The following is a 13,414-nucleotide window of genomic DNA, read 5'->3' on the forward strand; positions in this document are numbered from 1 at the left end:
GATTGCTGCTTTATTTTGTAGAACTATTGTCGCATTGAGAGAAAAACATAAATTTTGAAAATAACTCTCAATTTCTGAAACATGTCCAAAAAATCTCAAAATCGTCCAAAAAGTGTTTCTTTAATGGAATAAAGGCGTTTCGAGTTATTACTTTAGTTTTAAAGTGAACGGGTCAAGGTTCCTCTTATAGAGACGAAACACAATGAAGAAATATTTGGCTTCAAAATTACCCTGTTACAAATGTTGTGAATAATTGTTAGCAATATGCTGATATTTGAACGCATGCGCTCATCGACCCCGATACTAATCGTAAATTGCGTCTTCAATGTTTGAAGTGATATGCGTTCATGCGTTAGCGGCACGCAGTCACACAAGCAAATGGCAAAGTGTAAGAAACCTCATCGTAGTTATACTATTATGTTGCTTGTCGTCGGTTAGATTTTCAATTCAAATATTACACATTCAATTGGTATTTATATTTGTATTGTGTGATGAAGAAATATTTAATTACAAACTACTTTTGTAATGGGCAATTTACAAAAATTTAATTACTAATTAATTACTTCTGTGATTAATATGTATATGAGGTATTCCATGCCAACTGAGAGGACATTTTCCCTGACCCCCGCCAATTTGCTTCATTATTTTTTATATGATTCCACAACCTAAAACAAGCATTCACCATTTTTTTCAGAATTTTCGTTCCAACCATTCTTTTTAAAAAAATGTTTCAAACCCTTTTATGATCCTAAAAAAAAAAAATGACATTTTTTATTTTTTTACAAAAATTCACATAATTTCTGGGTCCCAAAACAACATCTTGAGCCATAGTTCAGAGTGAAGAATTGTTTTTTTGTATTTTTTAAATATTTTTTTAGAGCAATAATTTTTCTTATTTTGTATGTATACAAATTATGAATTTGCTTCATTATTTTTTATATGATTCTACAACTTAAAAAAAGCACCCAGCATTTTTTTCAAATTTTTCGTCCCAACCATTCTTTTTTAAAAAATGTTACAAACATAACATATGTTTTGTATACGTACACTCAGAGAAAATTCTGGTTATCTTTACCATAAAAAATAGTGTGCTCAGGGGACAATACGAATTTATGGTTAATAGAACTTATTGCATTATGTTGTTCCGAACTATGAATTTATGGTTACTTCTGACAAAAGTTGCATAGTTAACGGTACGATACGAAGACCTGACCATATGTGTATAGTCGGTGAAACTATGTTCGTATGATCTTGTCTAACGAATTATTGTATAAGCATTAACCATATTTAAGTCTAGTTACACTATCTATAAAATTCTAAAAAACTATAATATTGGGTCGCACACACCATTAAATGTGTTGTTCGAATCATAATGTAGATTCGTTGCAAAATATTGTATGCCATTATAACTATAGTAATTGTATTGGCTGACTGTGAAATTTAGTTATTGATACAACATCTTATAGTTCATCACGTGAGCATCAATGGTGAAACTGACTAAAAAGAACGGCCACATTGAGTATGTCTCTCTCTTTTTTTAACGAATTATAGTAACAACACAACTTTAATACTTATATACTTTAAGGGGTGATTCCAGTGAAATTTTGACAGAAACGATTCATTCATTTTTGAAATGACTTAAAAAAATCAAATCGGTAATTCCGTCCATCGAAATTTAGATAATCTTATTATGTGTATTGATAATAAATGTGAATGTTCTGCAATGAAAGTTTGTGCGCAGGGAACATGTCGCAAAATATTTTCAGCGTACCACGGCCAAAGGGTTTTTTGCGCACAGACTTTCGTAACACAACATTCATATTTGCGTTCAACGCACGTACCGACATTACCTGAGTTTTGCTGGAAGTGATTTTTAATTAGATTGTTCCAAATCATTTCAAAAACGGAAACAAAAAATGGTTCTTGTCAAAAGTTCAGTTGGTCCCCTTTTAACAAACTTAACCGTATATCCACATTAGCGTGGTTCTTTTTGAAATTTTTTATACCTTTTTTTTTCTAACATATCATTCGAAAGGCTATTATGTAGCCTCGTGAAACCAAAAGTTGGTAGTAAATTTCTAAGCGGCGCCTCATCCCGATTTTATATTTCCTACTTGAATAACATGAGAAATTTGTTTTTTTGAATTTTGGAAATTCATAACTCGTTAACGCATTAGAATACTCATAAGACCAACGTATTTTTGTAGGGAATTGAACGCTCTACAAAAAAGATCTCATATATTTTTTTGATAAATCCAATCTTTCAAAATGTATTTAAGGACCTTAAATAACTTTTGAAAGAGCGGATTATCAAATAAGGATAAGAAACCTTTTTTGTAGAGCATTCACTTCCTCACAAAATACGTTCTGGTCTTATTAGTACGCTAATGCGTTGACGAGTTATAAGATTCGAGAGTTTGAAAAAAAAATTCCCCATGTTATTCGAATGAGAAATAGGAAATCGCGATAAGGCACTTCTTAAAATTTTGCTACCGACTTCTGGTTTCACGTGGCTTCGTTCAAGGCTGTAAACTAACGTTTCACAGAGTACGTAAAAAACAAGTTAAAAGAAAAACCCACTCTAATCTACATATTGCATAAATTATATATTATATTCTTACATGGAAAGTTTTTAACAAAAACATTTTCTGAATTGTTTAATTATGATAATGAGATCAATATTCAATAAACATGTTCTAATATCTACGTTTAGCGCATATTCACAACATATGCAGTAGTTACAATACAAATAAAATATGCAGTGACAAATACTTACATCTAAAAGGTTTCGTTTAACACGTGAAATGACGGAATCACAAATTCAAAACGCGAAGTAGTTCACGTTAAAAAAAAAAAAATGATTTAGTCTGATAACTTATCAAGTAAATGTCATAGCTATAATGCAGTTTACTTTGTTTCATACTCGTTGCGTAGTGACTTTTCTAAATTAAAATAATTATCTGTGGAAAACTGCAGTGTTCACATATAATATATGTATACGTATGTTATACGCATATACGTTTGCATAAGTTATATATCTATGAATATACATCATTTATCAAAATCATCAGTCAGTTGCCTTCGATTGAGGCAATGAGACTAGACATAATAGAACTAAAGCACTATATAGTACTGTTTAGCTCTTGTATCTTCACTTTACTAAACAAACGAAATAAAATGATATAAAGTATTTTAGAAACATTCCTTTTCTTTGGATTATATTTAAGTATGTATCACATATAGATATCTTCAGGGAATTAATAACCTGCTTCGGTTACCTTAAAATTGTATGAACGATGTTCCGCAAGGCATCGTTATAACATTATAGTGATCTTCGCGGACAACTGATTCCAGTTGTATATACTGCAATGTATTTGTGTTACGAATAGCGTAAGCTTGTAAATGATCGTCATAGTATTGACTCTCAACAGTTTCAACTAAAAATAAAATATCAGACTTTCTAGGATTTACAAGTTTCCGCCTCAAATAAATACGTAGAATTTTGCCGAATACAGGTAATTCGTTAATACCTATCAAAATAACTGTTTCAACTGTGTACTTAACACCATTTACACGAATCCATTTAACGCTTATGAGATCAGCAGCATCAAGAGGGAGATCACAGACTACTCTTAGCTTTTTTTAAATTTTTTCAAAGGAAACATCATCCGCGAATGACTTATTGTATATCAGAGTATTGGAATAATTCAATTGATTTTTCAGAGCTATAGTGTAACAAACATTCATACGGTTGAAACTAAAGGCAGCACTCTTTTTTGAAGGTCGATGTTTTGCTTCAAACCTCATTGCCCAGATATGGCGCAGAGGTCCAACTCTATCTATTATTCCCGGATAATGAATCATATTGTGATGCTTAGGTATTAGTTTATTGCCATGCAGTTTTACGAATAACATATGATGTTCCTCAATTAAACATTGTAGGTAAGTAGATGTCCCTTTCGAAATGGATGTTTGTAAGGTGATTGAAAGAATTTGCCTGAGTAATTTGAAAAGTTCCCAGTATTCATCATTTTCATCTGAAATCAGATCACCGAACAGTAAGCCCACATGAAGTATAAAAGTCTGCATTTCTTGTTCAGTGCCTGAGCGTCGTTTTGTGCCCGTGTCATTGCGATCTCCGTGCGAGCCGCGCTCGAACGATTCGTCTCCGCAGGGATGCCAAATCTCGCGTAGATGAGGAGGCGAGCGCGCATCACGCATTTTTTAAAACAGTCGAGTTAAGTCGTCCGTCTAGTGACGATCGTGAGTGACGCCGTGCGTTCTCTCGTACCACGACCAAAGGACGAGAGGCCCAAATATACTCTCGTATACGTTCGCTCTACGGAGTAAGGTAGATGAGTACGGCCCGAGTGTCTCTCATTCTACACGGGACCGAGTGCCCATACACGCATACCAAGGGTCTTGCACCCTCCCATCATACAACGAGCCCGAGCGCTCTTGGTGTACTACCAACACCAATCATACTCTCATACACGTTCGCTCCTCGGAGTAAGGCAAATGCAAATCATACGAAATTCGATCGAATCGATAAAACAAAAATCGCAGTACGAAACGCACTCGAGATCGCGGTGGCATGAGCCAAACGGGCTGTAACCGGCATATACCCATTCATATACACAATCGACACATGCTTTTATACGTTTACAAATACACGTTCATACTTCGTGGGTTTTTATGCCGCAAGGCTTTTCCCACAAGAGCCAATAAACATTCATAATTCTCTGGCTCAAACGCGAGAGTTTTTTTTTTTATTCAAGAAACCTCAACCTCTATTCTTCATACTAATAAAAAAGGTTCAATTCAAAACTACGAGGCAACTTCGCCTATGAAGAAGCTTCGACTATACATTTCTGATGCAGACATTTTCAACCTTGATGATTTTAGATCATCAAAATTTATAAGCGGAGGCCGATTACATGTGCTTTTGTAGTAAGATTTCATTTTACTTCTTTTGTTAAGCAGCTTGTGGTTTTCGAGTGTCTCTCTCTCTCCAAAAATTACCCCTTCCCTCTCCGCGGTACTGAGCTACCGAGCATATTGTCGAGGTATAGCGCATTTAACGATTTCGAGGCGTGTTAATCACGCCAGGCGCCCAACAAAACTTCGCAATATTGGTTTTAGATCCAGGGTACATCGTGGACGCCAAATTAGTGTGCACGCTGTAAGTTCTTGGTCATTTTCTCCGAGTGACCGAGGAGCGGGAACAATTCACGTCACACTACTTAAAATGTCGTGTGCCATTATTTTTTACAAGATTATTTATATGAAAGCGCAGGTTGCTGACTGTTAATATTAAGTAGATGCTTATTCGAAGTTGATACGTACAACAGTTAAAAAATATATGAAAGATTGTAAAACTGTGCAATAAATATTGTTGATACAAAAAAGTCCCTTCCACAATCAAATTACAATTCAATCTCCTTCATCACACATACTCAAACAAATGTGTAGTTAAATTTTTCCAGTCTGAACCACTTTGCCCCATAGGCTTGTTCGCTTTCTTCCGTATGCGGGGTAAAGTGATCATTTTGCAGGTAAGCTTTGTTTTTATTGTAACACAACGATTTCACAAAAGTATAGGGTCTGACTATGATAGACTGTTTCCTAGAAGTGTAAACTACGATATTTATCCGTAAACATGTAACCTGGGTCGATGATATTTTTTTTATGCCTGGATTAGTTTTTAGGTGTCCACATTGCCCCGCCTTCCACTACATATTTCTTACAAAGTTGCATTATACATCAACATGCTTAAGTCTACGATGTTCCCATCGATTTAACAAATGTATAACTGATTGATTATCCTCAAACACTAGAATAGGTTTAACACTATGCAGATTACAGTCCTCCAAAAAACCTTTTAACGAAATCACTTCCGTCATCGCTGTTGCTAGAGCAACATACTCAGCTTCAGTCGAAGAAAGAATAATTCCTGATTGTTTCTTCGTTGACCAAGTTACCGTTGATCCGTATAATTGTAGTAGAAAGCCCGTCGTCGACTTACGATCGTTTTCTGTAGCCCAATTTGCATCTACATACACCCGAAGAATCGTTTTTGAATTCGAGCCTTGATCAAACCGCAGACCATAATCCATAGTACCCTTGATATAACGAAGTATTCGTTTCAGCCCTTTTCAGTGAGATAATTTTGCATTGCTTTGAAAACGACTGAAGTAATTTGCAGCCACACTTATATCAGGGTGTGTATTTAACATGAGAAACATCAAACATCCGATTAGTTCTCTGTAAGGTTTCGTCTCGATTATTATTTCTTCTTCATCATCTTCGTTTCTTTCAAAATTCAGTTCCATAGGAGTTTTACATGGATTGCAGTCTGACATTTCAAAATGAATCAGCATTCGCTCCATATACGCCTTCTGGCTCAGGAACAGTCCTCTCGGTATCTGTTGAATTTTTATACCGAGAAAGCTCTTTGGTTCACCAACATCTGTCATGGCAAACTCACCCTTCAAAGCATTTACAACATTTTGTATCCGAGTTCCATCTTCACCTGCAATCAAAATGTCATCAACATAAAGTATAAGATACAGACGTAAATTTTCCGGTTTTGCTGTATAAAAACAGTGGTCTCGTTCTGATCTTTTAAGTTCCAGCTTCAGAATAAATTCGTTAAACCTGGTTTTCAAAGCCCTTGGAGCTTCTTTGAGTCCATACAAGGAGCGTTTTAATTTACATACAAAACCCTCAGTGTTTGCAATCCCTTGTGGTTGTTTAATATAAATTTCTTCGCTGATAGTTCCATGTATAAATGCATTTCTGACGTCTAATTGTCTTAGTTTTAACCTTTGTTCATTGGCGATCGACAAAAGAGCCCGTACCGTAGTAAGACATGCAACTGGTGCGTACGTTTCCTCATAGTCCAGTCCTCTTCTTTGCGAACATCCTTTGACCACCAAACAAGCCTTATTGACGTGACAACGTCTTAAATTAGGTTGCGGCTGGGAGTCACTTATGAAAAAGTGTAACGCCCGGTAACGTTACGATGAGTCACCGAACGAGAGAGAGGCCCGCCGAATGCCTTGCGTCTCTCTCCCACTCAACTATGATCGGTCTGCCGCGCGCGCAGCACTAGAGAATTAGGCGCATTGAATCGGCGCATGCTTGTGCCTCTGTCTTTGTCTTTCTCGAACGTTCTTGGCGTTGGAAAAACAAGAAAGCGTCATAATACAAGTTCACACGTGTGGTTAAAGTATCGTCAGCTGTGTCTGTAGTGAAAATGTGGAGTGCTCAGATTCGTCATTTACAACAACTACAACAATAAAGGTAAATAATTGTACACTGATATTTCATTATCGTAAACTATGATTGATTGATTAATTGTTAGATTGACACAAAAGTTGAGAAACTGAGTTTATAGGTTATGTCATACTATTGATGAATGTTGTATTGGAATGTTGCTATGGCAAGGACTCGGTCCGTACATTCACAACAGCCAGTACGTGCCACCGTTCGTGCAAGTTGATTCTAGTATACCGATTCTTCTGTGTGGTGATTTTAACAAAAACGTAAAGCCTGACAACTCGTTTCTTAATTTCATGAAAAATACGTATAATCTTGATTGCGTATCAAACGTTTCTAAGTCAACTACGTTAAAAGGAACAACTATCGACTTGACTTTCGTAAGACACATTACAGCAGAAACACTTCCTTTCATTTCATATTTCTCCTATCATCGTCCTATCCTCAACAAAATCACTCAAATAGGAATTAGTTAAGTTTAAGTTTACATGTACAATGTTTTAGTAAACAAAATATATTTCTATAGTTAAAATTTGTGCAATTCTTATTTTCATTCAATTCCTTGTTCCTATTGTGCAATTTAATTATATTCATATCAATAAATATTCTACCGAGAAAAAGACGTTGTCACGTAAAATCTTCGCCCGTAAAACCGACTTTTTTTATTTATATTTCCATCATCATCCTTCTTTACTTTGAAAACCCATTTGTTGTCAATTACTCTACTTCCAGGAGGCAATGGTACCAAGTTCCAAGTTTTATTTTCGATGAGCGATGTAATCTCCTCTTTTACAGCCGTTAACCATTGTTTTTCGTCATCCCGTCCATGTATGGCTTGGAATTCTTGAGGGACATCTTCGAAAAAGGATTCTGCACTTAAAGCTAAAACAGCATATTAGACTGACCGTTAAAAAAAAAGTTTGTGCTCCCAGTTGAAAGACCTAAAGTTAACCTTGAAAAAAGAAGATCCTCCAAATTTCAATACTCTATCTTAATATTAAGGTGTGCCGATAATTGCTTCAATTTTTTATTTATTTTTTTTTTTTTAATAAAATTTCAATTTGTTTCAGATCTTGATATTTTTTAATATTAAAATGATTTAAAAAAATGAAACGGTAGAAAAAAAAATCTGGGATTGAAAATACTTTTCACTCAAACATTTTCAATTTTTCATGATGGAATATTCAACATGGCATCCAAAAAAATATATCCTAGAAATTATTCTCTAAAAAATTGTAAGGAAACCTAGAATAAAAAATTAATAAATCAAAATAGTAACGAATAATAAATCATGTAATCGCAGGGCTGAGTTTAGAAACCTTACCCGAGTGAACTCGGATATCATGCTGTCTCTGTCTAACACATGAGATTAAACAAAGACACAACGATACTCGAGTCACTCGAGTAAGGTTTCTGAACTCAGCCCAGGTGTACGTTTTTTACCCTTTTTTCAATACTTTTGCCCGATACGACATCTGCCGCCTTCCACTGAAAGCTACGCCAACGACTACCATTCAGACTACCGTTCTCTGTCTACCTTGCGTACTTGAAGAGAGTGCCACAGGTCGCCGCAAGAGGACGACCTAATACAGGGCTAAAAAAAAATGTCCATACTCGCGGTATGTAGCTCGTATACTCGGTTTCTCTGTATCTGTGCTCTGTATTTTCACCCGAATTGGATCAGTCTGACCTCAAAAGTGGAAACTACAGTATATTCTCAAAAGAACAATCTTTTCTGTATTTAATTTAAGCTAATTAATATGCGATTCAGTGACAATGTCTTCTTCAGCAACTATGGGGCCATACTTAAATTACGTAACAAACGTAAGGGAGGGGAGGGGTCAGACTCGATTGTTACACTTTGTTACGATACGGGGGAGGGGGTCTTTTGATGCTTGTATGTAATTTTTTGAATTGAATGTAAAATTTTTTGATAATTAATAAAAAAATTCAAACTGAATTCCCGCGCCAGATTCTGTTATAGCCAAACCTTTAACATTTTGAAACTAGCGCGCTGCGGTAGCTCTTGGCATTAGATCACTCAACTTACAGTATAAATTTATAAGGTCGGTAAAGAAGTAGATTTATAAGTTTATAACCTATGATACTTGGTGATCTATAAACATTCAATACATATTGATTTAACTTATACGAAAGTAATAATTTTATTTGCATAATGGATTATGATCTCAATAAAGTATATCAAAGATTATTTGATGCATACAAAAAAAGCCATCGGTAGATATCTGCACAGCAAGCTCAAATTAACCTGAATCAAATTTGGAAAGAGTTAAAAGAGTCTTGCAAAACAAAACTCGAAATTGCTGAAAAGGCAGAAGCAAAGATTAAAGAGTACACCTCTTTGTTGATTTTTTTATTTGATTCCGGAAAATTACGTACAATTTGGGACGGGGGGAGGGGGGGGTTGACATTTTGTTATGATCTGATCCACAGGGGGGGTAGGGGTTGAAAAGTTCTTCAAATTCCGTTACGTAATTTAAGTACGGCCCCTATTCTTGAAAATATTTTTTTAATTGGTCCCACTGACACTGAAATTCGTGGTAATAAATTACTTTCAAGAATCCAGGTGTTGAAAGTTTTGTTGTTCAATATAAGACAAGTGAAATTACCAATACATGAAAGTGCAAGGCTTTAGATAAAAGAAGTGGAGGTATTTTGGCAAAAAGCTCGAATACCAACTCATAGACAGGATCATTGTATCGCGAAGTTGAAAACTTTGTCTGAAGATTTGAGAACTTTGCAAAAAACTGCCGGCAGATCATGCAACTTGGAAAAAGAAAGAAATTCACTTCTGAATTTGATAACCTATTTGACATTGCTCATGCACAAGTGGATTATATGATCAATGATGAGCAGAAAGCATTTTTGTCGAAACAACGAGAAAAAGGGCGGATAGGTTATATTTCGAATATTTGTACCGTTCATGATGGTACTGAGGAACTTGCTCGAAATTACGACGGTGGAGATGATTCTCCGAGGCCACATAAAAGAAGAAAACAGGAGAAAAGTAAGTATTTTATAAAGTTATTTCTCCACGTAAAGTACGACTATGAGAAATTATATACAATACATTTCTCATTTATCGTCATCTGTCATTTTTTGTATTAATTTTTTTTTGTTGAGCAATAAAATATTCAGCCAAACGCAATAAATTATGTAATGTCCTTGCATAAACTTGAAACTACTAAAAAAATTTGTCACATGTGGCAGCTGATTTTCCCATAAAAACAACTCATTTACTCTGTTTTAGGCCCATTTACTCAAGCGAAGCAAAGTCCTGCTATTTTATCTTTGGCTTCGAGTCAAGAAAGTGCTTTGTCCCATGAATCAGCGACAACGTCCAATTTTTCATACGTGCCCAGTGAAGAAGAACCATCTGAATCGAGGACATCACGGGGATCTATAAGTGTCATGACGAAAAGTTGGTTGCGGTTTTGGATAAATGCAAAGTCAGTGACAGAAATGGCCTTCATTGAATAATCTCAATAGCGCAAGCATTGAACATTGATGTCAATACATTGATTATTAACAAAACATCCATTCGCAAATGTCGAGAAAAATTGCGTGAATCGAGAGCCGCAACTGTGAAAGAAATATTCAAGAACACAGAATTGAACGCAGCTGTATTACATTGGGATGGGAAATTGACGCGTAACTTGTTAGAACACAAAGTAACTGATAGATTACCTGTTCTTATATCGGATGGAAATATTGAACAGTTGTTAGGAGTGCCTGATCTGGAAAATAGTAAGGGTTTATCTCAAGCAACAGCTATTTTTGAATTACTGGAGGTATAATGAGTTGGATGATTGAGGGTGCCGGGATGCAAGGTGTTGAATTAAATACTCGCACAGTTGTTCGTGAAATGATCGTATACGGGAAAGGGGGGCAGCCCCGGCCATATTTACAATCTATGCTCGCTTTGCCTTTATTTCGATTGTTTCCATTGTTCTGTGTTATTTCGCGTCCCACCAGTAACGCGCGAGCAGTAGAGCTCACCTCGGCTTTGTGTCCGGTCGTGAAAACGTAAACATCGATTTCTGTGAAACAGGATCACGTTATACTCAAAGTAAAAAAGTGTGCTCCATTGAAAAAACGTAAGTAATTATATTTTTTACCTGGCCAACATTTATTATAATCACTAAATCTTACATGTAATTTTTGGTTTGGAAAAATTAATATTTATTTTAGTGCTGAAGCCATAATTCTGCTAAAAATCGAATCGGGTAGCTCCGGCCACTACTTTGGAGGGTAGCTCCGGCCATTTATTTAAAGGCCTATTTCTCACCAAAATTTCATAAAAAAAGGTTTACTGCAATGTTTGTTTTCGTAGGTGAGCGTCAAAATGGCTAAGTTCAAAGGAAGAACTACGAACCGAGGAAATTGAAGTGGCGAAAATATGAAAAGAGCCATAAAAGTAGTTCTTGAAAGTAAGTCTTCTGAAAGAGTTGCTGGAAAACGTTATGAGATTCCTCGCACCGCACTACAGGACCATATTAAGGCCATAAAACAAGGTTCTTCGATTAGATGAGCCAAAACTCGGGCGGTTCGAGCAAACGTTCACTGCTGAATACGAAAAACAGCTTTGTAAGCACATTAAAGATCTGGATAATCGTCTCATGCCTGTGACGAGAAAAGAATTTTCACGTTTTGGCTTTCGATTTAGCAGAAAAGCTCAAAATTCCTCACCGATTCAATCAGGAAAAACAGATGGCTGGGAAAGGTTTTTTCAGTAACTTCAAGAAAAGAAATCCAGATTCAGCTCTGAGAACGCCCGAGCCGACAAGCTTGAGCCGAGCGACTGGTTTTTATAAGGCACAAGTCAATCGATTTTATGACCTTCTTCTAAAACTTCAAGAACAGTTCAGTTTTCAAGCTTCACAAGTGTACAATGCTGATGAAACAGGAGTCACCACCGTCCACAAAAATGACAAGGTATTGTCAGTAAAAGGGAAAAAACAAGTTGGGAAGCTCACGTCAGCAGAACGAAGTCGTAATATTACCACCGTGTTTGCTATGAATGCAGTGGGTCACTTTGTACCGCCCATGTTCATTTTCCCAAGGGCAAAAATGGAGAAAAATGGTCGTCTGATGGTTGGTGCTCCTCCAGAAAGTATTGGCGTCGCGGCTAAAAGTGGCTGGATGAATGGAGAGCTGTTTCTTCAGTGGCTTCAACATTTCCAGCGACATGTTCATTCTTCTGAAGCTCATCCGATTCTCTTGATCTTGGGTGGACATTCTAGCCACAAAGAGTTGAGTGTTATTGAATATGCTCGAGATCACCATATTCACATGCTACGCACTGCTCAACACACAACACATCGACTGCAGCTCCTCGACTGTGCATTTTTTAAGCCTTTCAAACAGGCTTATGGATCGGCAGGTGCAACGTGGATGCGTCGAAATCCTGAAGCTTGACTGACGGATTATGATATTGCTGGACTTGTTAACGTAGCGTTCACTAAAGTGGCCAAATTGGAAACGGCCCAAAGTGCCTTTCGCTGCACAGGCATCGTGCCCTTCGATCGGGAAATTTTCTCAGACTTGGATTTTTTGTGTTCTGCTTTGACAGATATTGTACTACCCGGAGATCGCGATAACCACCCAAGAACATTGACATGTCCATCCACATCTACCCGCCAGACAAAGATTTCGTTTAATCGCACGTCCAACATCGTTGAAACAATTAGCGATGTTTGGAATACCTTGTTACCTCTACCAGACGCCTCAGAGAAGAGACTGTCCGTTCGAAAAAGAAGAATTCAAAGAAGTGAGATTTTGACGTCATCTCCTTATCAAAATCAGCTGATTGATAAATCAGCAGTTCCGAAAAAAAAGCAAAAGATCGCGGTGAAAAAAAGGAACGTCACAAAAAGAAAAGCTGAATCGAAATCGCGTGCCAAAAAAAAGACACCGAGTGCATAATTTGTGGCGAGACATTTGACGAGGACTGGATCCAATGCCACAAATGTCAAGACTGGGCTCACGAGGAATGCGTTGATATAAATCCGGGCGATTTATACTACACGTGTGACGTTTGTGTAGCCAAAGAACGATTTTGGAATTAAATATCGCAGTGGCCGGAGCTACCCGCCACTTTTTTTCGGAGGAT

At 36.6% G+C, this 13,414-nt stretch overlaps 2 protein-coding genes across 2 annotated transcripts; both read left to right on the forward strand.

Annotated features, from left to right (window-relative positions):
* Window positions 1–9,797: 9,797 nt before the first annotated feature.
* LOC124178625 lies at window positions 9,798–10,960 on the forward strand. The gene is made up of 2 exons (XM_046562112.1): window positions 9,798–10,309; window positions 10,553–10,960. Exons 1-2 carry the CDS (start codon window positions 10,063–10,065, stop codon window positions 10,780–10,782), a joined length of 477 nt encoding a protein of 158 aa, XP_046418068.1. The 5' UTR covers window positions 9,798–10,062; the 3' UTR covers window positions 10,783–10,960.
* Window positions 10,961–12,012: 1,052 nt separating this feature from the next.
* Window positions 12,013–12,720, forward strand: LOC124178219 (MFS-type transporter clz9-like). The gene has a single exon (XM_046561457.1). It carries the CDS (start codon window positions 12,013–12,015, stop codon window positions 12,718–12,720), a length of 708 nt encoding a protein of 235 aa, XP_046417413.1.
* Window positions 12,721–13,414: the final 694 nt, after the last annotated feature.

The sequence above is a fragment of the Neodiprion fabricii genome, chromosome 3 (genome assembly GCF_021155785.1).
Source record: "Neodiprion fabricii isolate iyNeoFabr1 chromosome 3, iyNeoFabr1.1, whole genome shotgun sequence".
NCBI lineage: Eukaryota > Metazoa > Arthropoda > Insecta > Hymenoptera > Diprionidae > Neodiprion > Neodiprion fabricii.